Source organism: Mesoplodon bidens, assembly GCF_964165515.1.
Source record: "Mesoplodon bidens genome assembly, chromosome: 10".
NCBI lineage: Eukaryota > Metazoa > Chordata > Mammalia > Artiodactyla > Ziphiidae > Mesoplodon > Mesoplodon bidens.
This window is the reverse complement of record NC_138172.1, coordinates 75,301,070-75,326,443: the sequence shown is the minus strand read 5'-3', so window position 1 is coordinate 75,326,443 and position 25,374 is coordinate 75,301,070. Positions and strand designations below refer to the sequence as shown.

At 57.2% G+C, this 25,374-nt stretch overlaps 1 protein-coding gene across 1 annotated transcript; it reads right to left on the bottom strand.

Moving 5' to 3' along the window:
• Nucleotides 1-1,617: 1,617 nt before the first annotated feature.
• Nucleotides 1,618-25,326, bottom strand: TMEM63B (transmembrane protein 63B). Its single transcript, XM_081245840.1, has 24 exons — nt 25,180-25,326; nt 18,913-19,095; nt 18,554-18,633; nt 18,241-18,279; nt 17,189-17,279; nt 15,660-15,697; nt 14,541-14,683; nt 14,390-14,441; nt 13,819-13,927; nt 13,110-13,180; nt 10,030-10,110; nt 9,334-9,457; nt 8,601-8,734; nt 8,382-8,519; nt 8,088-8,241; nt 7,050-7,156; nt 6,719-6,805; nt 6,419-6,484; nt 5,018-5,180; nt 4,343-4,448; nt 3,187-3,354; nt 2,835-2,950; nt 2,586-2,666; nt 1,618-2,299 (listed from the first exon to the last, which is right to left on the bottom strand). The coding sequence occupies exons 2-24, from the start codon at nt 19,069-19,071 to the stop codon at nt 2,108-2,110; spliced, it is 2,499 nt and encodes an 832-aa protein (XP_081101966.1). The 5' UTR covers nt 19,072-19,095; nt 25,180-25,326; the 3' UTR covers nt 1,618-2,107.
• Between the last annotated feature and the right edge of the window lie 48 nt (nt 25,327-25,374).

Sequence of the window (25,374 nt, the reverse complement as noted above, 5' to 3'; positions counted from 1 at the left end):
ATTTCTGCCCATCCACCGGCTGGCTCTCTGTTCCCCTGCCCTTGGCCCGGCAGCAACTCCAGCCCTGGGACTTCGGGATGCCTGCCCCCTGGGGTCCACATTTCCCAAGACTGCGGATCTGACACACAGGACATCCAGGCAATTTTTATCAGGCTTTTCTGTTTGCTGTCCCCACTGTTGGCCGTTTCTTGCTGACCGTCTGCAGGCCTTTGGGGTACCTGCTTCTTCCTCCTTCTCTACCTCCTCTGAGTCTCCCCTCCCTTCTGGGAGTTCTTTGACTCTCTTTCTTGTTTTCTGCAGTGGGTGGTGGGTGGCAGGTGGGCAGGAGGATGCTCCAAGGCCTTAGGGGTCACCTGGTCATGCTCCCTGAGTTTACTGATACAGAAACAGGGCCAGAGAGGAGAGGTGGCTCCCCTGGGGATGCACAGCAAGTGAGCGGCAGAACCAGGACTGGAGCCCAGGTCGTCTGGCTCCTGTTATACACGCTGTATACCCTGTGGGCCTCTGGAGGGCAGGCTAGAATGGTCACAGGAAATTTCTTAGAAGGTGAATTTGAGTTGGATGTTAGAGGATGGATCAGACTTGAACTGGAGGGCCTGGAGACCCTCCCTCTCCAGTGTCCCTCCCTCTCCAGTCTCCCTCAGGAGAACCTCTCCAAGATCCCTCCCAGGCCGGTATCCTTGGGCAAACCCCATACCCTCCCTGAGCCCGTGTCCTCACTCATAAAAAGAGGAAAACCACACCTGCTTTGTAGGTACTATTAATGAGCATAGTATTAATTACAGTTGACGTTGATGGGGTGTTTACCATGTGCTGGGCACTGGGCCAAGTGAGCACTAGACATGTATTATCTCATGTAACTCTGACAGCAAACCCACGCCTGACCTCACAGCCAGCTCTGAGGAGTAAATGCTTTAAAAAGCATAGAAGTCACTTAGTGTAATCCCAGGCACATAATAACCACTCAATAAATTGCATCAACAATGACAACAAATAATAATGACAGTATTTGGTCGACTACTGTGGCCCTATTTTCTTGCCTCTCCCCCTCCAGAGCAGCCCACTAAAAGTCCCTCTCTGGAAGCAGCTGTCCTGGGGTCTTCCTCCTCCAGGAAGCCTTCCTGGACCAGTGTGGAACTTGTGGCTCTGCACGGCCTTTCTCCCCTGAATCTCTGTCCCATTTGTGTGGGTCTCAGCAGTTCAGAGTGTGCACCCATGTCCCTGTTCCTAATTCTGAGTGGTCCCACAATTTCCTCAGGGCAGGGGGTAGAGGCAGAGGTGACAGGGATGCAGGGGGAGGGTGGTGGAGAGGCTGGCATTGTGAATATAGCAGGCCCCTCCTGCTACTCTCTCCTCTCCCTGATGGAGAAACTGAGGCTCCACACAAGTCTCTTGCCCAGGTCACATGGGGATGCTGACCTCACAGGTCCTCCAGACCAACAGAAGGGTGGTTGGATGCCAGCCATGTGTCCAGGGCAGCAGTGCAAATCAGACACCTGCCTTGGAGTTTTTCTTTCCATTTTTATTTTAAAGGAAAAAAAAAAAAAAACAACAGTGCAAAACCCCATTTTCCAGTGTCGGCCACGCCCACCCCCCACCCCCAGGTCACCCCCGCTGGCTTGGGGCCTGACTCTTCCTCCCGCTCCACACCCCCTCCCCTCTCATGCAACCCCTTAGGGGCTGGAGGCTCTACTTCCCTGGAGTGCTAGATCCCAGGGGGACTTGGGGGCGGGGAGGGAGGTAAGAACTGGGGGAGCAGCCCTTGATCCACCTGCCCGCAGCAGGTCTCCAGCCAGTACCCCCTGGCTCTTATTAACCCTTTCCTGATCATACTACTAGCCCAGGGGGGCACTGATCTGGGGGGAACCCTGTCCACACCCCTCTTTGCCCCGGGGCCGGCTCGGGGCTCTCCTCACTGAGGTTGGGGGGTTCCCTCCCTCCCTCCATGGTGGGGGAGAGCGGTGAAATCCCCAGGTTTAAATACCTTAATGAAAGCAGGGGATGGGGAAGGAAGGGGCTTTAGATCTAATAAATTATTAGCGTTTTAGTGTCCGTGGGGGGCGGGGTGGGTGGGGGCAGGGCGTGGCCTCCAGGGCCCCCCCTCCCCTTACTGGTGAATCTCATTCTCTATGAGGCTGTCCTCACAAGACTGGAAGTCTGTGTCCGTGAGGCCGTCAGGCGGCATCAGCATGTCCTCATCTTGGGACGAGGATGACGGGGGCTCATCCCCTGAGCTCCCAGGACCCCCATCCCCATCCCCGTCAACTTCTGAGTCCTGCAGCACCTGAGCGATGTATTTCTGAAGGGGGAGAAGGGTGGGGGTGAGGGTGGACAGCTGCCCCTCATGGGGAAGGGGTGAGGGAGGACCTCATGGCCTGTGAGGGGAGGGGCGGTGACCCTCTTCCTAGGGCGGGGTGGGGCAGCCCCCAGCTGCTGAAGCCAGATCCCTCCCTGCCCCTGCTCAACACCGCCCCGGGGTCTGGAACAGGCTTCCCTTTCTGGATGACTAATGGCACACCCAGCTTTGGGGCTGGATCTCCACCAGAGGCTCTTCCCCACACTTGGCCATGGAGCAGGGCACTCACCGCAGATTTGGGGACAGCGGCAGCACTGGGGGGCCGTCCATTGCTTCTGGGGTCCACGGTATCTGTCTCCGTGTGCTCAATCTTGAGGGGCCCAGAACGAGTCAAGCAATGGGGGGAATGCCCTGGCCCTCAGCCATCATCACGACCCTACTCTCTCTCTCGGCATCCCTGCCCTCAGCTCCCAATCCCCCAACCCCACCCTGCTGAGATTCTGCCCTCGGCCACCTCCCTGCCCCCCTTGCCCCACACCTTGTAGTTGTGGGCACTGAGGTATTTGAAGTGTCCGAAGCAGACGTGGCAGAGACAGATGACGATGGTGATGACCAGGACCACGAATGTGAACATGGACGTGGGGGCTAGAAACCCTGGTGTCGGGGCGGGCAGAGAAAGGGCCGTTACCTCTCCTCCGGGTCCCCGTCCCACGGGCTTTTGATCCTCTGAACGCACTCCCACACTCGCACATGCTGGGGCCTCTCCCAGGCCCCGGGCCTGCGACCCCCGGCCTGCGTGGCCTCCCGTGGCCTGCTCTGCCTCGACTCTGGCGGGAGTCTCCTCTGCCCACCGCCCACCCCAGTCCCCGAGGGTGGGGGGCGGCCCTCACCCGTGCGCATGGTGGAGAAGAAGAGCAGCCAGAAGAGGCACAGGATGGGCGCAGCCACCACCTGGTTCACAGCCCCGGAGTGGATCTTCTTGTCCAGCTTGGCCGGCAGGTAGGCGTAGTAGAGATTGTACCTGTCTACGAGGTGCTTCAGCAGCATGTACATGAGCCCTGGGGGAAGCCACATGGGCCCTGACCTCGAGCTGCCGGACCTTTGTGTGTCTGTCACGGGTTGTCCTGGGCCTTTTGAGGTCACTGAAGGGCTGGTCCCCCTTCTTCTGCCCCAGGCCCAGTAGAGAATAGAGCCCCAAGCCCCTCGCAGGACCACAGAACCTCAGCCTCCACTGCCTCAACCCCTTCACTCTGCAGCCCCTCCCTAGGAATTCTACTATTAGAAATCCATTTGTTTGGGTCAGCAAGCATCCTCTTAAAACCCATATCGTTCTTCCTATCTCTGCCCTTAAACAGGTGAGTATAAATTAGGTGGTAAGTTCCATTTTCCTGGAGGTTGAGGGGATGGGAAATTTCAAATGAGGACAAGGTGGTTAGTTTGGGAGTTTGAAGCCTTCAATAACCAGGGAGGGTGGTGAGGGGTTAGGATGTTAGTGGGGGGAAAGGAGAGGCCACCAGTGGGGGTGATAATTGGGGTGAAGAGAAACTTTGCTAAATTTCTTCAGAAGGAAGAGGGACTTGCCCAGGTCACACGGTACAGCTACAGCAGGGTATTTCCATGAGTAGTAAGGACCACGCTGAAACCCAAAGGTCTTTCCTGAGTTTACGGGGCTGTGTACAAGTGTGCCCATAGATTCTGTGTAGGACTGTGTGTGTGTATGTGTGTGTACACCTCAGTGGGCATGCGATGTGTGTCCAAGTATATCCACCTGAGTGAAGGCACTGGTGTGAGCAAACGTGGCTGTGCTGGGGAGACTTGGCCCAGGGGCCCAGCACACCAGCTGAGTCCAGCCTGAGCTGAGATGGCTTTTCCCCTCCTCCCACCTGGCTGAGCCCCAGACTGAGCCAGGGACCGGGCGGGAGGCCCGAGGGGCCGGTCTCCCAGCCGGGGCCCTGTCCACTCGGGTGGCCTGCCTTGCTAGAGTGGAGCGGGAGAGGTCCTGGGTCCCCCCGAGCAGGGCCCAGGTCCCGGCGCGGCGGTGCCTACCGAAGGGCACGATGATGGGGCAGGTGATACTGTAGGTCATGACCACCGTGAAGACGCACATCATCCAAGCGTAGGCTGCGCCAAACTGGAACTCGTAGGCCTGATGCTGGGGGGGAGATGGGCAGGAGGGTAGCTTGGAGAGGGGCGGGGCAGACTGGAGGGGCTCAGGGCAGGTGGGAAGTGGGAGGGGGGCAGGAAAGAAGCCAGGGGGAAAAGGAACCCAATGTCCAGGGCAGGGCAGGGTGAAGCCGATGGAGAGAGGGGCTGTGGCTGAGACGGAGGTCAGGGTGGGCACACTGATGGGGCATCAGGAGGGGCCTTCGAGGCACGAGGGGCTGGCAGGCTTGTGGGCTTGGGAATGGGATGCCCAGAGCCCTCGTGTGGGGTTAGGGCAGAGGGACCCTAGGTCTAGACCCAGACCTCCCCCAACCCCCATCACAGAACACTAGACTGTCAGAACTGGCGGGGGCCTTCAGGGTTAGCTGTGTCAACCTGTCACTGTACACATGGGAAAACTGAGGCCCCAGACGGGAAGCGGGTAACCCAGGGCCACGGAACTCGCTGCCCAAGTCTCAGCACCCCGGGTGCCCCCACACTGTAGCACGGCGGCCACTGTTTCTGGTTGGGCCCACTAGGGGGCGCTGTGCGGACCGCGGCTGCCCCGGGTGGCCCTACCCGCTTCACGTTGCGCCTCTCGGCGGCCGAGCGCGCCAGGCAGAGCCGGATCATATACATGAGCAGGCCCGGGATGCGCAGCAGGTCCATGGCGTTGCCGATAAAGGCTGAGGCAATGACGTAGTTCACGAAGAACGCGCCGTTGTCCGGCAGGAACACGCACCTGCAGGCACCGGGTGCTCCAGCTCTGCACCCTTGGGGGACCCGGTGGCCCCCTGCCCACTGCCAGCGTGCCAGCACCCCCAACGTGCCTTCTTCCACGTGGACCCTTCAGGTCAGCCCTCAAAGCACCTGTGTCCCAGTGCCCCCTGAGTGTGAACCCCAGAGGCAGACGCCAGAGTGTCCACAGATGCCTCCAAAGTAAGCCCCAGACCCCCTCAGTGTGAGTGAGCCCAGAGGCACCCCTAGAACTTGTGCCCCATAAAGACCCCCAGAGAGAGTGCTTGAGACCCCTAAGGCCACCAGTGTCCAGGGTGTGATGCCGGAGGTTCCCCCCAACCCTCCCGTGACCCCAAAGACCCCCAAGGGTGGGAGCCCCAGCAATACCCAGAAGGCTCCCTGCCTTAGACCTTAACTTAACCCAGAGTCACCTCCGGAGTATGAGCCTCGGACACCTCCAGAACTCAAGCTCCAGAGACCCTACCCCAGAGATCTTCAGAGGGGAAAGCCCAGGGACCTTTGTCAGTACCCATGACACCCCAAGTGTGAGCCCAAGATTACCACAGATGGCCTAGAGCAAGACCCCTAGAGCTGGTGCCCACATAAACAGCCAAGGTTCGTGTCCCCCAAGACCCCCTCAAAGGGATTCCTGGGGAAGTTGCGATTCCCAGAGAACTGCAGGGTCACAACTCTGGATGACAGCCCGAGACTTCAGAGGTGTTCCCAGAACTTGTGCCCCAGAAACACCCCAAAGTGTGAGCCCCAGAGTCCCCCATAGGCACTCTTAGGTGTGAGCCCAAGAGCCTTCCATAGATACTCAAAGGTGTGGCTCCAGAGACCTTCAGGGATACCTCTAGGAACCCCCATGTCACTCCCACAGTACAACCAAGATCCCACTATAGACCTCTCCAAACCTCCCGAGTGAAGCTCCAGACTCCCATGGTTAGTCCCAGGATACAAGCCCCAAAGCCCACCACAGAAACCCCCCAAGTGTGGGCCCCAAAGCCCCAAATACACCTCGGGGGTGACCTCAGAATCCAGAGAGGTTCCCAACACAGACCCCGGGACATCCCATGTATACACCCAAGACAGCCTGTGGGGCAACTTTTGGGATGATCCTGACTGTGATACAAGCCCCCTCCTCCTCCCCGCTGCAGGGGTGGGAGCTTTGTTGCACCATCCCATGGGGGAATACCCACCCCCACCAACTGGTCTCCTTCCCTGGGGACCCCGGTCACTCACTCAAACCGAATAGCTGCCTCAGCCAAGAATTTCTTGTCAAAGAGCCACCGGAAGAAGAGGTCCAGGCTGAAGAGGAGAGGAGAGGAAAGGGGAGGAGAGGAGAGGGGAAGAGAGGAGAGGGGAGGTGTGGGGGAGCTGGAATGGCCCAGAACACCAGGGGAGGGGGAGGCCCATCCACAAGCTCTGGGGATCCCCCCAGACATGGGGCCCCTGGCTCTGTAGAGGAGGTGGGAGCCTGAGCTCCCCCTCCCCCTCGAGCAATCCCGGACCCCAGCTCCCATCCCCTCCTCCGAAACCCACCTGCTCAGTCCCAGCGAGGGCAGGAGCAGCACCATGAAGATGAGGAAGGTGTAGCACTTGTGCATGGTGGTCCTGTTCTCCCCAGAGCTGGGGCGGGGGACATGGGGGGGCAGAGGTCAGATGAGCCAGCCCCCATGCCTGCTCCCCCAGCTCGTATGGTGTCCCAGGAGGGTTCCCTGGGAAGGAAGGGGGGCTTCCCAAGGTGAGGATGCTGGTCACCATCCCTCCCTTGCCAGCTCTGGGACTGCCCAGGGCAGGGAGCCTGAGGGCAGAGGCTGTGCGCCCAGGAGGACCACAGTGAGGCGTGGTGTGTGTGTAGGGGGTGTCTCACCGTGTCCAGTGGGCTTCAAAGAAGGCAGAGTAGTAGACGATGGTGGGGAGCAGGGCCGAGAAGCACCACAACAGCAGGGTGGGGAAGAACTGGGTGATGATGGGGTTCTGCAAAGGGCAGAGGGGGGCAGAATGCGTCAGGTGGGGGCAGTCTAGTGGGCCCAGCTTGCTTTGCTTACCTGCCCCCTTCCCCAGTGAGCCCTGGGCCCCCCAGCTCTCAGGGCCTCATGTCAGAAGTCCAGAACATCTGGGGGCCAGGGCCATATGTACAATCCCAGCATGAATAATATTAGTAGTTAGCATCTGGGAACACCTACTGATCCTGTACTTTTCATGTATTAATTCTTACATTAATGATATTACCCCATTTTACAGATGAGTAAACTGAAGCAAAATGAGAGTCAGTAAATTAGCTAGTAAGCAGTGGGTGGGGGGGATTTGAACCCAGGCAGCCTGGGTCTTATCTATTATGCTATCATCACTCAGTGATTTTCAAAGTGCCTTCTCATGAACTTTGAGGTTCCAAGGAGGTTTGCAAAAGAGGTGAGGGGAGAGCAGCAGAAATGCCCCCACACTCATTGCCATCTGAGCGACCTCGCTTTCTTACATTGGGTTTCATGTAAGATTCCTTTTGATGAAGGCCATCAGAATCCAAGTTTGGAAGCCAAGGGTCTGGTCTGACCCTTCACTCTTTGGTTGGAGAGACAGAGGGATTTGGAGAAGGACCTTGTTCAAGGTCACATGATCAGTTTGGAATGGCCCAGGCTCTCTCTTCCCTCAGAGCCCCTCTAGGCGTGTGTAAACCCAAGGGAGGCCTCTCCTAGGGGGAAGGTGGCAGGGAGCCCGAGGGAAGTGCACAGAGGGGTTTGCAGCCCATGGTCATGTGGGACCTACTTAGCGGGGCTGGGCTAGAAAAGCGGAACAGGAGCTGGACTGGAGGGCATGTGGTCCACTCCCCGCCTGCCACTGCCAGGAGGGATTTGGGGCCTGGTATCTGCGTTTGGGGACACAGTGTGGAGGGTTGGGGTGTGGGCCTTACATTGAGGTACTCCACGGGCTTGGTGACATTGAACTTGTCCATGGTGGTGATGATGATGGCCGGGGTGGTGAGGAAGAAGAGGAGGATGAAGAGGACAACATTGATGACCAGGCAGCGCAGCCACCAGATGAAGCCACGGATGGAGAGGTGCTCCCTGGGAAGGTCCGGAGGCATCACTCCAGGGCTGGACGCCTGATCCGTCCCCAGCGACACCTAGGGCCTCCCTCTCCTCCCTCTCCCCACTGGAGCCCACGCCGGCCCCACGAAGCCACCCCGCAATCCCCCTTTGCTCACCAGTAGATGTTCTGGGGGTCAGGGGCGTAAGACACGGTCCAGTTGGAGATGTGCAGGGACTCGCTGCAGGAGGAGGAGCGGGGCTCCCCGCGGCAGGTGCAGCCCTGGCACTTACACACGTTGAAGTCCTTCAGGATGCTGGGGGGAGGGGGGCACGGTTACCTGGGACCTGGAGCCCCAGCTAGTCCCTAGGGGCCGGGGCGGGTGGGTGGAGCTCACATGGCGGTGATGGTCTCATTGTGGAAGGTGACAAAAGCCATGCCGAGAGGCTTCTCGTTCACTTTCTCCTTCTCCCGCTTGTAGTCCTCCTTCAGCTTCTGCTCCAGCTTCGTGTAGTACTCAATGGCCTCCACCTGCCAGGCGGGTGAGGCAGGGCCTTGGTCAGAGCCGCCGGTCCCTGCAGCACCCAGCGGGCACTGCCCAGAGCTGACTGCAGCCCAGGCACTGCTTTAAGCTCTCCGTCCACTCGCTTATCCTCACAACTACACTGGGAGGTGGGTACAAGTAGCTCTGTCCTACAGATGAGGAAACTGAGGCATGGAGCAGTCCAGAAACTTGCCTAAAGCCACAGAGCTAGTAAATACAGCAAGCTGTCCTCTTGGCTGACCTCTTCTGATTTAGGGTTTGAAAACTTGGTCACTGTAGGGATAGGGGGCAAACCCAACAATGGGACTAGGGCTTCCAGGAACAGATGGGGACCTGCTTGCGGTCCGCACCCCAGCTTTGCTTCCTCTGGGAGTCTCTTCACCTTGGGGTATTTATGTGCAAGGCGTGCGTGCGTGTGCATGTGTGTGCGTGTGTGTGTGTGTTCCTGGGGATGTGGGACGGGCCCCACCGTGGGGTACATCCATCTTCACTGTGACCTGTCTCCCCGGGACCTTCCAACTCCCACCCTCACCCATCAGGAGTCTGGGGGCGCTGAGGCCTGAGCCGAGGCCAGGACGCTCTGTACCTGCTCGCAGCCTTGTACCACACAGCAGCAGAGGTGGCCGCAGGGCTTGGGGTTGATCATGGTGGGGACGTTGTCCTTGCTTTGGAGGTTTGTGAAGTAAAGCTTTCCCCGCTCGGCCTTCTTCCTGTGGGACCCAGGTGCCCGGTCACCTACTGCCCAACTGGGTCTGGCTGGAGGATGGGTAGGTAGCCCAGCTAGGGGGTCATGCAGTCCACTCCCCAAGGACAGGGGCCACCTTACTCTTTGGTTTGTTTAGGATGCATAGTTCAGACATGTCCCCAGCCCAGTGTCTCCCCACCATCCCTTGAGGGGCAGAAGTTCTTCCTGTAGTCTGGCCTAAGTTTCGCACACTGTAGCTGAGGAAGGGTAACAGTGGGCCCCTTTCCTCTAACCTCCAGGCCTTGCTCTTTCCAGAGCTGAACTGACAGGCATTCCAGGGGGTGAATTAAAATCAAATGCCCCTTGGGAATTCCCTGGCCGTCCAGTGGTTAAGACTCTGCGCTTCCACTGCAGGGGGCACGGGTTCGATCCCTGGTTGGGGAACTAAGATCCTGCATGCCATGAGGCATGGAAAATCAAATGTCCCGGGAAACACCTGGAAGGGAAGCCAGGCTCTTGAGTGGCAGCCAAGATGCCCTCCACAATGGGCAGGGGGCCCTCGGGTGTTGCCCCTGCCCCTGCCCCCAGCCCCATTACCTCTCTGCATCAAGGAACATCAGGCGAGCCACGTTGTAACATGGGCGGGCTTCCAGAACCGTGCAGTTGGGGTAGGCCTCCCTGAAACACAGTCCACCATCATCCTCTGCAGGGAGCCTGCCCACCTGCCCCCAACTTTCCCCTGTGACCCCATCACCTTCAAGACACACAGCCCCAATGCAAGTTCCCTCTTTCTGAGTCTGCAAAAATGACAGCTTCTGAGAATAAAACTTTGAAATTCTTCCTCATGCTTATCTGAGTTGGGGGAGCGTACACACATAGGTGGGGGCATGGATGGACCCAGACGTGAGCGTGTACCTATGGGGCGCTGGGGACACCACGGCTGTGGTCTGATTCTTGTCTGGGGCTGTGAACTTTAAGTTGAGAGAAACTGTTTCTAGTATGGTTGTTCTCTTAACCCTGCTCCTAGAAGACCTGATTACAGTCCAATACTTAACCTTGACCATCAGCTGACCCCAACCAACCCACAACCCTGGGCTACAGAATGATCTCTGGCCCAAGACCGACCAGAGGTTGATCCTGAAACCTGACCTGAGATTGACCTCTAACCCTGGCCGGAGACTGATCCTTTAACCTGACCCAAACTGATCCATAACCCAGACCCAATACTGACCCTCAAATCCTGACCCGAGATTGACCCCACCTTGACTTAAGACTGACCAGATAGACTCTCAGTGCCTGGTACCTGGCAGGGCTCGAGTGATGCTTGCAGGCTAAGTGGAGGAGCACTTCCTTTTTCATCCTGATCACACAGGGCTCCTTGATCCTAATCCCTAATCTAAACTGAGTCCCTGGCTTTTTCTTTCTTTCTTTCTTTCTTTTTTTTTAATTTTTAAAGAGGAAATACCAAGTGTTAAAGATTCAGGAGACATGCTTCTAAAGTAACAAGATGGACCAAACCCATGAGAATTTGGAAACTTAAATCTGGGATGGGGTCCTTGAAAAGCACTTCCCAGGAGGCTTCAGACTTTTCCCCAGACACTGCTATTACTCAAACCATTTTAGGGTTCCTCTTTGGAAGGGCCTTTAGCCCTGTGGCAGGCTGAGCTCTCATTTTCACCCGACTAATCTCTAATCCCCTAATCCCCACCACACAGGTTCCCTGATTTTGTACACAGGATAACCCTGATTGTGCTGGGTCAGTCCTCCAACCCACACAGACTGCAGACCTGGACCCCAGACCCTGCCTGATGCTGACAGCTAGCCAGGGGCTCCATGAGGACAAGGGCTGCCTCCTGCTCAGCACCATATACCCAGGCCTGGGCCAACAGCCTGCACATAGTAGGTGCTCAGTAAATACCCACTGTGCTGTGGAATGAACGGGTCAATGAAATGGCTGTTCCATAATGCTCACCGTACCGATCCTAAAAACTCCAGTTAGGACTGCAGTCTCCCCAACCCCTGCTCATAGGCTGACTGCTATTTTTAATCAGACTGTTTCCTAAACAAAATCACCCACTGACCCCTGAAACAGACAACTTGGACAGTGAGCTCCCCACCGATCAAGTCTGGCTCTTCTTTGTCTCCCTGGGATGAAGCACATAGTAAGTGTACAATAAACAGTGTACTGGATCAATGGATGCTTGACTCACAGGGTTCACTCCCTCACTGCACTCAGGGCTCTGCTCTAACCTCACCCTGCCAGAACCCCTGCCGCCCACCCCATCGGAAACTGCAACCCTCCCTGACCCTGCTCACCCTGTTCCTCTCCCTGCTTTGGTTTTCTTCTTAGCACCTACGCCTACTTGACTAGTTCATTTCTTTGCTAACTGCCTCGCCCCACTAGAATGTAAGCAGATGAGGGCAGGGGCTTTTTCTCTGTTTCCTGCCATATCACCAAACTCCTGCCCCAGTGCAGGCACATAGCAGGTGCTCAAAGGATCCCTGTTAGTAAAGGACTTGTCTGTACAAGCTGACGGCTGATGCCACTTGAATGGTAACATTAAGATGTCACCTAATTCTCAGCACACACTGTCCTTTATCCTGACCCAGCCTGCCCCCTAATGCTGAGCACCGCTTGAACCCCAGATGGGACTCCAAATCATTTTCTCACACTGACCAATGACTGATGATCTAATTTTGGCTGCTGTTCTATAAACTGTATGAGGGTAGGACTTGTTTCTAATTGATTTATGCCTGGCACACAGAAGGTGACCAATAAATGCATGTTGAACGAAAGAGTATTCACCCACAAATGCCTGTCACAAACCAGTCCTTCTCCTGTAATACAGGAGCCTGGAATCCAACCCCAATCCAGTCCTGATCTAGGATGACTAATGACTTCTCATCCAGACCTCACTAAATCCTGATCCTGACCAGAGACGGAGCCCTGATCCAGACCACCAATGTCTCTAATCAGAACCACTGGACAACTCCTAATACTGACCCCAGACCAATCCCTGAGCAGCCCCTGGACTGGCCCCTAAAGCTGGCCTCTGCATTGCAAACCCCCGAGAGCCTGACGGTCTCGTATTCATTTTTATAGTCCCTAGGCCATCACAGTGACCTCAACAGCACCTGAGAACGTTTGCTGAATGGACAGATGGATGTGTGATAGGATCCCTAATCCTGTACACAGACTGTTCTGGCCACCTGGAGGTGTATATCCACCCCATCACTAAGACAGACTTCCAGCTAAAAAGTGTCTTGGAGAACATGCAGTCCAGGCTCTCCTGGGCTCCCTGAGGATCCACTGAAAGCCGAGGAGCTTCTCCCTGCTAGTCTGCACACAAGCTCTGGAATGCCACGCACAATTCTGAGACAGCCACACACCCCAAGGGCCCGTGGACCTGGGGTCGACAATCCATGACCCTGTTCAAGCCAGGAGGAGAGGCCCAGGGGACTCATTTTTCAAGTATTTCTCCTGCTCTTTGAGGGCTCTGAAGTCCAGCCCAAGTGCTAGACCGCCCTGGAGTCAGAGAATTCTTCCTTAGCCTAACCTCCACCCCTCACTGCAGCCCTTGACCCCCCCAAGAGAGAGGCGTGTGAGGATGCTCTTGGAGATGGAAAGCGAAGAAGGGTCCACAGGTCCTAGGGATGGGGGTGGAGGAGCTACTCACTCAAAATGCTTCTTGATCTTCTCTGACTCTGCATATTTGGAGATTCCGTTGATGAAGAGAGTCCGCTTCACCTGGGGTGAGACGGGGCAGGTTGGCCTTCCTGAGGCTCCGATCCGGGAGAATGCAGGGAGGGGTGGGGAATAGGTGAGCAGAGAGGAGCAGACAGGAGTAGGAGGAGGCCTTGGGAGAAGCCAGGCCCAGGGAAAGCAGGGGGAGTGTTTCTGATAGAAATCAGGCAGTGAACAGAGTGAGAGCCCCAGGCCCCTTGCTCCCTGAGGGGTTACACAGTGGGAAGAGGGGGTTCTACTCTCAGATCCTCAGGCTGTGAGGCCCCAGCACAGTGGGTGGCATGCAGTGGGCATTCAGTACTGGTTTGGGGAGTGAATATTGAAGGAGAGGGACAATCACTCCCGTAATATCCACTGCAGATATTTCCTGCCCCGGTGCCTTCCATGCACGGCCTCACCTCACCCCCCACCTACGTCGGGAGAGGGACTGTTCTCTCATTTCACGGATGAGGAAACTGAGGCCGGGAGAGGTAACTTAACTGGCAGGATGGTGGGGTGGAGGAATCCTGAGCTGCTGAGCCAGGATTCAAAGCCAGCTGGCCTCACCTGGAGCCGATACCCCTTAGGACTCGGGCAGGAGAGGCCTGGAGGGAAGGGGAGGGGCTGGGCTTGGGCGCGGACCTGGGCTCGGCTCCACTCACCAGGTCGTCCTCCTTGTAGCGCATCTTGGAGGTGTGTCTGCGCATGCTGTAGACGGTGAGCAGCAGGTACAGGAAGGCGAAGGAGGTGTGCAGCCAGAGCAGGTTGTTCCTGGCGGGCAGAGGGATGCGTGGAGCCACCGGGGTTGGGAACACTCTCAGACACCCCCAACCTCCCACTGTTAATTAAACCCTGGTACAAGGCCCCTCTAGAGCACTTCTGATCCCCTCCCAAGGTGGGCCCCACACCCCACATCCTCTAGACCCCAAGATTGTTCCATTCCAACTGAAATGTCCCCAAGAAGTCATCTCTTCATGCCCTACCTGCTGGCTCTACCGCCCTCCAACCATCACCAGCCAGCCCTCCTTGGCCCGGGGTCGCACACGGCTCTTCTTTGTCTGGCCACCCCTGGGACCTGCTCCTTCTGTTTCCATCCCAAGCCCTCAGGGACCCACAGCCATCTCTGCAGCCTCAGCATCTCTCTCCTGAACACTCCCCTTTTCCTCTCCTCCTTGTTCCCACCCAGACCCTGGCCGCAGACCCAGGCCTCACTGACCAGCTTCCCACCCTTACCCTGATTTCAAGTTGGCAATGGTGGTTCTCCCGAAGCTGTAGGCATTGTTCTCTGGGTGGGTGGGAGGAGGGAGAGGACGACGGTGGGGTCAGGGCACATCCTCTCCTGCCCCCTCCTCTCCCCGCCCCGCCCATCCTGGCCCTCACTGACCCAGCAGGTCCCCTGAGAAGTTGACGGGCAGCACGATGCCTACGGAGAGGACGCCCACGACCACCAGCAGCCCAATGATGTGTCGCTGGAAGGACAGGTAGTGCACAGCATCGCCGCCACATTTATCCCGGATCTCGTCATCCCTGCAGGCACCGGGGACAGAGGGATGCGGTGAGGACCAGGGCAACAGAGGGGCCGCTTGGCTCGCCTGCCCTTGCCCACCCCAGCCCACGTCCGCCCTAGCCCCTGCCAGTTTGGCAGCAGCACGGGGTTGAAAGGGGGAGCTCTGGGTCCCCCATGTTCTGGGAGGGGAGGGAGGAAAGAGAGAGAAGGAAGTGGGGGGAGAAAAAGGAAGGATGCAGAGAGAAGGGGAGGGAAAGGGAAAATAGGGGAGGAGGAGAGGGATGAGGGGCAAAGAAAGAAAAAGAAGGGGAGAAAGAAAGAAGGAAAAGAAGAAGGAAGACTGCAGAGAGGAAGAATAGTGAGGAATGGGGAGAAAAGTAAGAGGATAATCTGGAAAGGGAGGACGAGGATGGGGGCAGGTAGAGGCAGAGGCGGGAGGGAGGAGGGAGGTCTGGGAAGCAGTGGTGCTTTAGGGGTGCTGGCGAAGCCCTTTAGACTTGGGGAGGGGCCCCAGGGGCCCAGGGGCGAGGGCGGTGGTGGTGCTGACCTGTCCGGGCTTCCTGCCTCCTTCAGGGCTCACTGCCTGCCTGCCGCACTCTGGCTCCATCTCCTCACTTCTGCCTGCCAGATCTTGGCTCCTGCCTGCTGCTGGCTGGCTGCTCCCAGCCTACCTGACGCCCCCACCCGCTAGCTGCCCGAGGCTCTGAGGTGGTGGCGTGAGCCCCTGCTCTCATGGGGTGGCAGGGGCGGGGAGAGCTGAGGGCAGAGCGGGACCCCAGGCAGGGGGGTGCACAGGAGACTGTCGGGGGGTAAAGTGAGGCCGGCTTGGAGGAACAGCAGGGGCCTGGCTGCCTGGAGCAGGGAGGAAGGTGCTGGGCTGGCTAGGAGTGCTAAGGCCCTCAAAGCTGCTGGTCTCTGGACTTCGTAGGGAGATGACAGGTCTGAAGTTTCTCTCTGTTTCTTTCTTTCTTTAGAGCCTGAAGACCGTTCACTTACTTTATCCTGAAGATGGCTGTCAGCCAGGAACAGAAACCCTGCGGGGACAGAGGGCTATCGGCTAGAGTCCTCACCCCACCAGCCCGAGCCTCCCTTCCCCCTCAAGTCTGCCCTCCACCCAACCCCGACCTCGTACCCACCTGCAGGCTGTGGCTCACCTGTTACAGCTCCCACAGTCCCCACAGAAACTAGCTCATCCCCAGAGAAGGGGACAGGAAAGGTGCCAGCCCTCAGAGAAGAAAAAGGACCAAGGCCAAAGGGGGTCATCGGCGGACCCTCGTGCCCAGAGTGCAGATCCCCACAAACACCCAAGGGGGCAGCAGAACTGGAGAAAGTCCTGAAGTTGTGTGGGCCAGGGTGGGGATGGGTGGGGTTCAGGGCTCTAGGAAGGGAGCTCAGGCCTGCAGCTAACACGGAGAGTTTGCAACGTGGCTGCCAAGAGCAGAGCGGTGGGCCATGCTGCCCAAGGTCCTGCACCTACCTTCCAGGATGCCCCAGAGGGACCAACCCAGGGTCACTGTGAGCTGCAATCTCCTGCTCTCAAGCCCCAAGGCTTGTCTTCAGACAGAGACCCCACTCAGGGCAAAGTGGGGATACGTGGGGCAGGGCTGGACAGAGAGACCCTCCCCCAACTTCCTACCGGGAGGAGGTACAGACATAACACGGGATGAGGGAGAGAGGTGCCCTCCAGCTAAGATGCAGGACTGTGCTACCTGTTGCCAACATCACCTGAGTCTGGGGATCATCTGGACACCTCTGGCTGGCAGGGGATCATCTGAACACCTCTGGCTGGCAGGGGTGATAGCTTTGCTTTGCCACTTACCAATATGAGTCCAACTCAGGAAGCTGACAGGCCTCTTTTGCTATAGCGGCTACAGGAGCTGCCGCCCCCAGGGCCCACAGCCTAAGCTGGACTGATCAGTGCCACCCTAGGGCCTGAGGATTAGAGTTCTGACCAGGATTAGAGTTCTGACCCCGGCAGAATGACAGAGGGCCAGGCAGGTAATGTCAGAGTGTGGTGTCTGACCTGAAAGGGGTCTGGGGTCCCCTTGCATCACCAAGCACATGCCTTGTCTACAGGGGCCCCTGCCCCTCAGCTCCAATCTGCAGGCAGGTCAGCTGGCCCCAGGCAGCTAGGGGCTGCCAGCCTGCAACCTCTGAGCAGCACAATGGATTGTGTGTTTTGCTAGGTGGGCCTGGAAGGCTCATTATTACTTCTAGAACCACATCTAAGAAAAAAGTCGTCCTTAGCATTGATCACTGGAGGCGGGCACAGAACTCTATCATGGCAAATGACATTTAGAAATCACAGATGTTCAACCTATGCTGGTTTGGAGGCTGCCATAGAAGACAGAGCCAGGAGTTCTGGGTCCAGGGGCTACCCCGTGGCTCTCAGACAAGCATTACGCTTGCTGAGGAAAAGGCCACACTCCATAGGCCCTTGACTCCATAACACTGGAAGCTACAGGCTGCTGAGCCCACCTGCCCTGGAGGAGGGGGTGATAAGAAGTTGGGGGGAGGGCACTCACATTGTCTCTTTGGTCAAAGTCGACGGAGCTGGAGACAGACGTGAGACGCTCATACCGGTCATGACTGTCCCCGTGCATAGCTGAGGCCACACTGGGGGTGGGGAGACGAGAGATCAGAGAGCTGGTGAGTCCGAGTCCCTGGGGAGCCAGGTGAAGTGGGTGGGCTTCCACTCCAGAGTTCCAGGGTCCCGACAAGGCACAGAAAGCGCAGAGGCAGAAGCAGGGATGAGTGACTGCTCTCTCCCTGCCTCCCTTAAACCCGCCCCTTCCCTTCAGGGGACCCGGGGGACCTGGGGGGCACTGATGCAGGGCATGGGGGTGAAGGGAGGGGGTCGTGTTCATCAGCACCCCGTGGAGGTTGAAGGAAGAATGTGAGCTGGCCCTGCAGTTCCGGAGCTGACCAGTGGGGGATGGGGGAGAAGAGCCCACACCGGGCACAGGGCAGTGGAGGGCGTGTGGTGAAGGCCAGGCTGGGCCAGGAGAGCCCTAGAGGGGCTGGGGGGGTGTCCTCCACCCTCCCTGTTCCCTGACCCCAGCCGCTGCTGAAACTCCAATGCCAGGCCTATAGACAGAGACGGTGATGGACACAGAAGGCCAGACTCTGAGCTTCTCTGGCAGCCCCCCTCCCAGGCCTTCAGAAGTGAGCAGGGAACCCTGGAATAGGAAGAACTAGCTGTTAGGGGGTGAGAAGCCACTGGAGACACCCAATCTTGTCTCTGCAACCAACAGGATGACTATACTGTGGGCTCTCGGGAGGATGGCTCCTCCACCCCAGCGAACCGGGACTGCTGAGGCCTGCGTGTATGGGGCACATGGGGGGGGTTTTCTCCAAGGCTGGGGGCCGGAGGGAGAGATGGGGGAGTGTGGCAGAGACAAGCTGGGGAGCCCCCTGCTCTGCAAAGCACACCACCTGTGTTAATCCGAACATGAGCCTGCAGAGGAGAAAGCTGAAAAGAGAAACCGGCAACGTGGCAGGAAGAGAAGAGAAGCATGAAAGAGAAGAAAAGGGAAAGCTGGTTTAGTGGGGATGAGGGGGCTGCTGCCCCACATACTATTCCTGTTCCACTCGGTCCCTCTCCTGCCGCTGGTGCCTGGGGACAGAGAACAGACAGAGTTAGTGGGGGCAGGGGTGGGTCTCCAGGGACTGGCAAGGGACAAAGGCCCAGCTGTGGGCCCTCATGCCCCCACGCCCGCTCGGGGACCAGTCCCTCTTCATCCCCCCTCCAAAGAGGATGAGAACGGGCTGGCTCTTCTCCTATCCCCGAGGAGTGTGGACGAGATGTGTGGGTGCACGTGTGTTGTGTGCGCATGTGCGTGCACACGCAAGCCTGCGTGTAGGGGTAGGGGCGGGTCCCGGAGCCTTACCTGTCTGCATCTGTCACCAAGGCCAGCCGCCCATAGTCCCAGGCCACCTTCCGGAGGATAGAGAACAAGAACAGCAGTGCCTGAGGAAGGAGAGGGTGGTTGGCAGGAGGAGAGGTCGTTCACCCCCTGGACTAGCCAGGACGGCAGGGCAGAGGGGCAGAATTTTTGTCTTAGAAAGGGATGACTCTGGCTGGGGTGAATGGTCAGAGGCTAGGCTTGGGCTGGGTGATGGGCATTCCCTCCTGCAGTCATGCCTGGAGAGTCAGGGGCAGGTGGGAGAGTGGTTAGAGTTGCAGATGTTGGCCAGCTATGTACAGGGTGTGAGTGCCAAGGGTGGAGGGTGGCATGTGGGCACTCACAAGGAAGCACATGAAATCCAGAGCCAGCACGGTGGGGACGCCCCCGAACGGCAGGCCCTGCAGGACGGTGCTGCGGATGCGGGCACTGTAGCAGTAGTCCTTGGGATTGCTGTTGTTGAGGGCTGTGGTGCCCAGTGTGGCCAGCAGGAAGGGCAGCATGGCTGCTACTGCCGCATGGTCCTCCTGGGAAGAGGGCAGAGCAGTCAGCTGGGCTCGGCCCCTGTCCCCCTCACGGTTCTGTTCATGGCTCCGGCAGGATGGGCGTGGGCAGGGGACAGTGAGGGCAGATCCCCGGGCTGCCTGGGTGGGTGGAAGCTGTGGCCTCTGGAGATAAGGGCCTGGGGAGGGGAGGGTTGAGTCACATGGATTTACCTTCACTGGCTCTCGGGATGCAACCCCACCCTGGATCTAGAGAACTTGGCTCGGGTCTGGACTAGGGAGACTGGTTTTTCTAAGCTGGAAGCTGTCTGTGAGTCTCTAGCATTTACCTCCTACCACCTCCATACACACACATTGCCTCTCCCTCCCTCTCTCTCTCTCTTTCCCAACACAAACCCTCTGCCTCTGTCTCTGTCTCTGTCTCTGTCTCAGGCAGGGGGCAGAGCTGAGCCTGAGGGAAGATGGGGAGGGTTCTTAGGTCTAAGTGGAGGGGTCTCTAGGCCAGAGGAGGATGGGTCAGGAGCCAGTTACCTAATCTTGATCTTTTCTTTCTACCCCTATTAGAAAAATGGCATGGTTTCATTTGTTCAGTTTTCAACTCTGTTAATCACCTTCCCAATATCATTGGCTTCAAAATAAGATGTTCAGCTTTAGAGTTGTCCCTCTGTCCTCAGAGTAGGGGTCTGAGGATGGAGTCAGAGTGGGAGGTCCATTAAAAAGCAGGATTTCTGGGGCTTCCCTGGTGGCGCAGTGGTTGAGAATCCTCCTGCCAATGCAGGGGACACGGGTTCGAGCCCTGGTCCGGGAACATCCCACATGCTGTGAGCAACTAAGCCCGTGCACCACAACTACTGAGCCTGCGCTCTAGAGCCCGCGAGCCACAACTACTGAGCCCCCTCACCACAACTACTGAGCCCCCTCACCACAACTACTGAAGTCCGCATGCCTAGAGCCCGTGCTCCGCAACAAGAGAAGCCACCGCAATGAGAAGTGCACACACCGCAATGAAGAGTAGCCCCCGCTCGCTGCAACTAGAGGAAGCCTGTGCACAGCAACGAAGACCCAATGCAGCCAAAAATAAACAAATAAATTGATTTTAAAAAGTAATCTCTGAGAGATTAAAAAAAAAAAGCAGGACTTCTGGGTTTGTGTGACCTGCCTCACTCACCCCAGCTATACCTGTTTACCCTCATTCTTTTTCCTGGGCCACGGCAGAAACTACACCTTTCCCCCCCTCCAGCCTCCTCACCTCTTATCAATTTTCTTTGCACCTGAGTGGTGAGGACTACAACTCCCAGAGTGCCCTGCTCCTGCCCCTGGAGCAGGGCAGGCTGGGAATGCCATGCCCTGCAGCAAGCTTTTCCATTGGCAAAGGAAGGGAGAGTGGGTGGGGGCCTCTCACCTGGCCCAAGTCCCCTGCAGCCAGGGTAGTGTCCTCCGGCCTGGTTCCCTGCCACTGTCTGGTTGTCCAGCCCTCTAGGGTCTGGTGGATGGGTAGGGAGGAGGAGGAAAGGGGCAGCCAGCCTGGATGCCTGGGTTCTGCAAGTGTCTGGGGACCGAGCTGAGCCCGGTTCTGGGGAGGCTCCTGGGGTGGAGGAGAAGTGTGGCTGTGGCACCACTGCCCCACCCCCATCCTACTGGAGGGCCCCTGGGGGCCCCTTCTGCTGACAACACTGAAGCTCTGCCTTGTAGGTGTGTGTGTGGGGAGTCCCCAGGGAAGAAAGGAAACCAGGCAAAGACAGAGAACAACAAACCTAGAATCGGTGACTGTAACTCTGGAAAGCAAGCGTCCCCCAGCCCCCTGGGGTGGTTTGGAGGGTTTCTCCTGCTCACCAATCCCATATTTTCCCCTGCCTCTTCCTAAAATTTCAACTGCAGGGCAAGACGCACCAGCTCTCAGATGGAAGGGAAGCTGGGGTTGTCTGTGTGTCTTACTTGGTCCCAGGGAGTCTCTGGGTTAGGAAGGCTAAGGGAATAACTGCCCTGTGTGTTATGCCTCCCTCTTCCTTTCCAGCCCAAGTTGCCTTAAAAAAAAAACCCATTAACTTAGTAATTGTAGCAGGTGCCATGTATGGAGCGCCCACTGTTTCAAGAATATATACATTTTTCATTTAATCATTGACACTCCAGAGTCGGATGTCATTGCCATTTTAAGATGAGGGCATGGGGCTCAGAGAAGTTAAGTAAGTTTCCCAAAGTCACACTGCTCATAAAATAATGGACCTGGGGATCAAACCTAGGTCAACTTCTTTCTAAAGCTTTAACACTTTTCAGGGTACCTTGATGCTTTTCTGATGCGCCTAGAACAGGACTCTGCAGACCACAGAAGCTTCACGAACACTCATTATGTGTTCTCTGGCTAGAGAACACCACAGCTCTGTGAGAATGTGTGTGTTTAGGTGTTTAAACTTGTGTAGATATGTGTATCTGTGTGTGTGTGGGGTGAGAGGTGGGGAGCTGGGTGACGACATGGCAGTCCACGGAAATGAAGAGAGTCGTTGGTCTCTAAGTGGGGGTGTGTATGTGGGTGTGTCTGGGAGCCTGGGTATGTAAACATAAGGTGCACCAGGAAAGGTTAAAGGTAGGTATAGGTATCTTGCTGTGGTAATTGGGGGCCCTCTACACAAGTCCCCCCTCCGTTAAGTCCCAACTCTAATGCACTCCAGAAATTGATCCAGCCCATACCCACTCCTTGCCTGTTTCCAAAACTCCAAGGCTCCACCAGGCCAGAATGTAATGGGTACAAACTCCTGGAGCAGCATCCCCCCTCCATTCTATCCTCTCCACTCCAAGGAGGGTGGAACAGTCTGGGAGCTCCTACATAAGGGGACCCAGTAGAGTAGGTGAGGGTCCAGGTACGTGCTTAGTAACTGAAGTCACCAGGTCCATCTGCTGCCTCCCTCTTTACAGTCACAAAGCACTCTCCCCTCTGCAACTGCACTGCTCTTCCCACCTGCACCAACAGGAAGGCAGGGCACCCTCCCCATTTGACAGGGCAGGAAGCAGGGACCGGGGTGGAGAAGCCACTCACAGGGAGGTCACAGGGCAGGAAAGGGTGGAGCCAGGGCTGGTGGCTCGGCTTGCTGACAGGGTACTCCAAGCTCTTAATTGTGGAGGCGGGGTTGCTGGGCTCAATTTCACCCAGAGCAGCTGCTCTCAAAGCCTTCACTGAGAGCAGATGAGAGAAGGGAAGAGACTGAGGCAGAATGTTTGGGGGAGGGAGGGGCAGTTTATCCACTCCACAGGGTTGCCTGAGCAGTGGTATCCCAGAATTTCTCTAGCCTGACACTGAGGCTTTAGCTGGAAGTGTGCAGGGAAAGTGATGGGGGATTTTATTTCTAGCTAACTGATGGTTACTTTATCATCAAGAAGTGTTTGCATGGTGGGGGTGGGGTGGGGAGGGAGCTATAAACTAAAAGTTTTTTTCTTAAAGAGTTACTAGGAAAGATTTAATTTAGGGCTTGGGATCATAGGAAGGCAGTGTGGTCTGTTGGGAGGAGATGAAGATGGAGGCTAGTTCTGTTACTATGTAACCTGGGCCTCAGTCTTTCAATATGTAACAAAGAGGTATTAATGCTCTATTAAGAGAGATGGGCAAAAATGTATCCACAAATGGGGATAAAAGTGGTAGGAAAAGAATGCATTTATCAAATACCTATTTAACTCGTATTTTGTGCCAGGCACTGTTCAAAGTGCTTTACAAATGTTATCTTGTTTACTCGCTATCACAACCCTAGGAGGACACTGAGGTACAGAGAGCGTACATCACCTGCTCAATGGCACACAGCTAGTCTGTGATAGATCTGGGTATGGACCTAGGCAACCTGGCTCAAGCCCATGCTTTTAACCACCGCACTTTTCGGCCTCAGCCAACAGAGGAGCCACTTCCATCAGGATGCTGGGGGTTGGGGGCTGGGGGTTGCCAGCTACAGCTCTGGAGAAATGCCACATCCTATTTCTACCTGTTTGCCTTCCCTCTTGCTTCTAGCTCCCAGACCTTCCACCCTGGGTTTGTGATTTCAGGTTCTGAGATAGGTGTAGGGGACCAGCAACAGAGCCTGGTGGTTAAGAGTACAGGCTCTAGGATGAGACAGATCTGGCTTCTGACCTGGCGACACTACCTCACCACCCTGGGCCTCAGTTCCTTCGTCTGTAAATGGGGATAATAATTCAATCATGTGGTTGTTTTGAGGATTAAACAAGATGATTTAGGTAAAGCTCTTAATACAGTTCAAGGTACAAATGGATTCTAAAAAAATTAGCTACCGTTATCAATAAAGTGTGGAATAAAAGGGGTTGGTTTAATGAAGGAGAACTGGTAAAAAGCAAAATAAAACAGAATTTAATATGCTAGAACCCCTCAGTCTGGATGGGCTTCTTGTCTAGACCTAAGGGCTTACAATGCTTTCAGGACTCTGCCACCGAGTGGCAGAGAATGTTTCCAAACTCTTCAAACAAACTGATCCATCTATAGCAGGCTGGGAGGTGGGGGCATGGGAGGGTGGTGCTATGCCAGGATGGGTCAGAAGTTCAGGGAAGAGGACTCTTATTGATCCACTACCAGGCAGGGTGCCAGGCTCTTTACCTGTACTATCTAGTTTGATGCCCATGAGTAATCTCGTAAGGAGATGGTAGTAAACATACTTTTTAACTGACACTAAGGTTCAGACAAGTTAAGTAACTTGTCAAGGTCGCACAGCTAAAGAATGGCAGAGCTGGAATTTGAACCCAGGTCTTCAAAACTGTTGTAATTGGAGGGAACTTGTAGGGTGTCCAAAAGGGGATTGTTAGCTACTCACCACCTGCCTTCTGCCTTGACACATCCCTACCCACCCACCCATAGGCCAAGACCCAACTGGGTGAGCCAACAGCAGGCCCCAGCATGTGCCACCTGGGGCATGCCAGGGCCTGGACCCTCTGGTACCCTGGAGGACAGTCATGCTGCCAGCACCCCACCCCCCAGCCCCCCACTGGAAGCCTGACAGACACTGTCACTCCCCTCCTCACATGTTCCTGGGAGGCAGGTCTGGGGGCCCCTCCTCAGGAGGGGCTAGGGCGGCCTCACTCTTCCTGGGCTGCTGCAGACCCAGGGAGAGGCTAGAGAGTAGTATTGGGTACAGAAGTCCTGGCCCTCCCGCCTGTGCGCCGCCCCCGCTCCAGGAAAGTGGAGTGCTGAGCGGCCAGACCTCCACCCAGGGGACCCAGGCAGGAAGCAGCACAGAGCCCCAAGGGCAGCCGGCCCCTCTGACCTCTCCTCTCCACTTCCCAAGCGTCCTCCTCTTCTGGGGAAGAAGGCGCCAAAGCTTTGGGACTGTCCTCCCTAGGTGGTCCAGCAGGCCAGGAGGGACAAAGCACACAGCCCCCTCTCCCCCCAACAGGGCCTTTGCCCCACTCCGGTTCCGAGTCCGAATCCTTTCCCCACCGCACCCTCCAACGCAGGCCCGGGCGGCTCATGAATGAACTGTACTGTGTGGGGCGCAAGGAGAGGACACACTCCCGGGGCCAGTCGCCTCCCCAGTCCTCCGACCAGTCCCCAGACGGACCGGGGGCAGCGGCCGGCCTCGCAAACCTTGCCCTTGCCGAAGCCCGAACCCCTGCCCCGGGCCGGCTTCTGGGGTACTCGGCCCCTGGAGCAGGAGAAAAGATAAAAGACACCGAGGACATTGGACCTGGAGACCCTGGAATTCAAAACTCGGGGGCGGGGGCGGCAGATTCCTCACAGCGGCGGCGGGCTGATGGGGCGCTGCTGGAACCGCGGAGGGGACGCGCACCTGGACCGGGCAGGTGGGAGAAGAGTGGCGCTAGGGGGCCGGGGGCCGGGGGCGGGGGTCCCCGGGGGTCCCACCCGTCGGATCTCTCGAGGGGTGGGGACAGAGGTAGGTGTACCTCTGGACCCCCGGCAGGGGTTGGAGCACTCACATGATAGGCTTAGGACGGTGCGGGGTTGGGGGCAGCGCGCGGCACCACTGGTCCCGCGGGCCCGGGCACCTCTGGGTCCCGCAGGAGGTTGAAGGGAGGGGACGCGCAGCTGAGACCGGGGTTTTTCTTTGGGTGGTGGTGGGATCCTCAAAGAAAAGAGAGGGGGCTGGGGTAGGGTCTCGTACTCACCCCCAGGCGCAGACTCAGCTCCAGCTCGGAGCCCCGGGTTGGGGCGGGGCGGGGCTGGGGGAGGGGGAGGGGAGTCGCTGGGCGGCTGGAGCTCCGGGCTCCTGCGGCGGCCGCGGCAGTGTCTGGGGGAGGGGGAGCGGGAGGAGGGAGGGGGAGGATGAGGGGGCGGGGCCGCGCAGGTCCCTCCCCCCACGC

Excerpts from the sequence above, each read along its gene's own strand:
- TMEM63B (XM_081245840.1), bottom strand. The coding sequence starts at position 19,071 with ATGCTGCCCTTCCTGCTGGCCACACTGGGCACCACAGCCCTCAACAAC. Across the intron at positions 18,634-18,912 it reads TGGATTTCATGTGCTTCCTT|GCACTGCTGTTCTTGTTCTC; the intron begins GTGAGTGCCCAC and ends CTCCTTCCTCAG. Across the intron at positions 6,806-7,049 it reads TTTGAAGCCCACTGGACACG|CTCTGGGGAGAACAGGACCA; the intron begins GTGAGACACCCC and ends CCCCCGCCCCAG.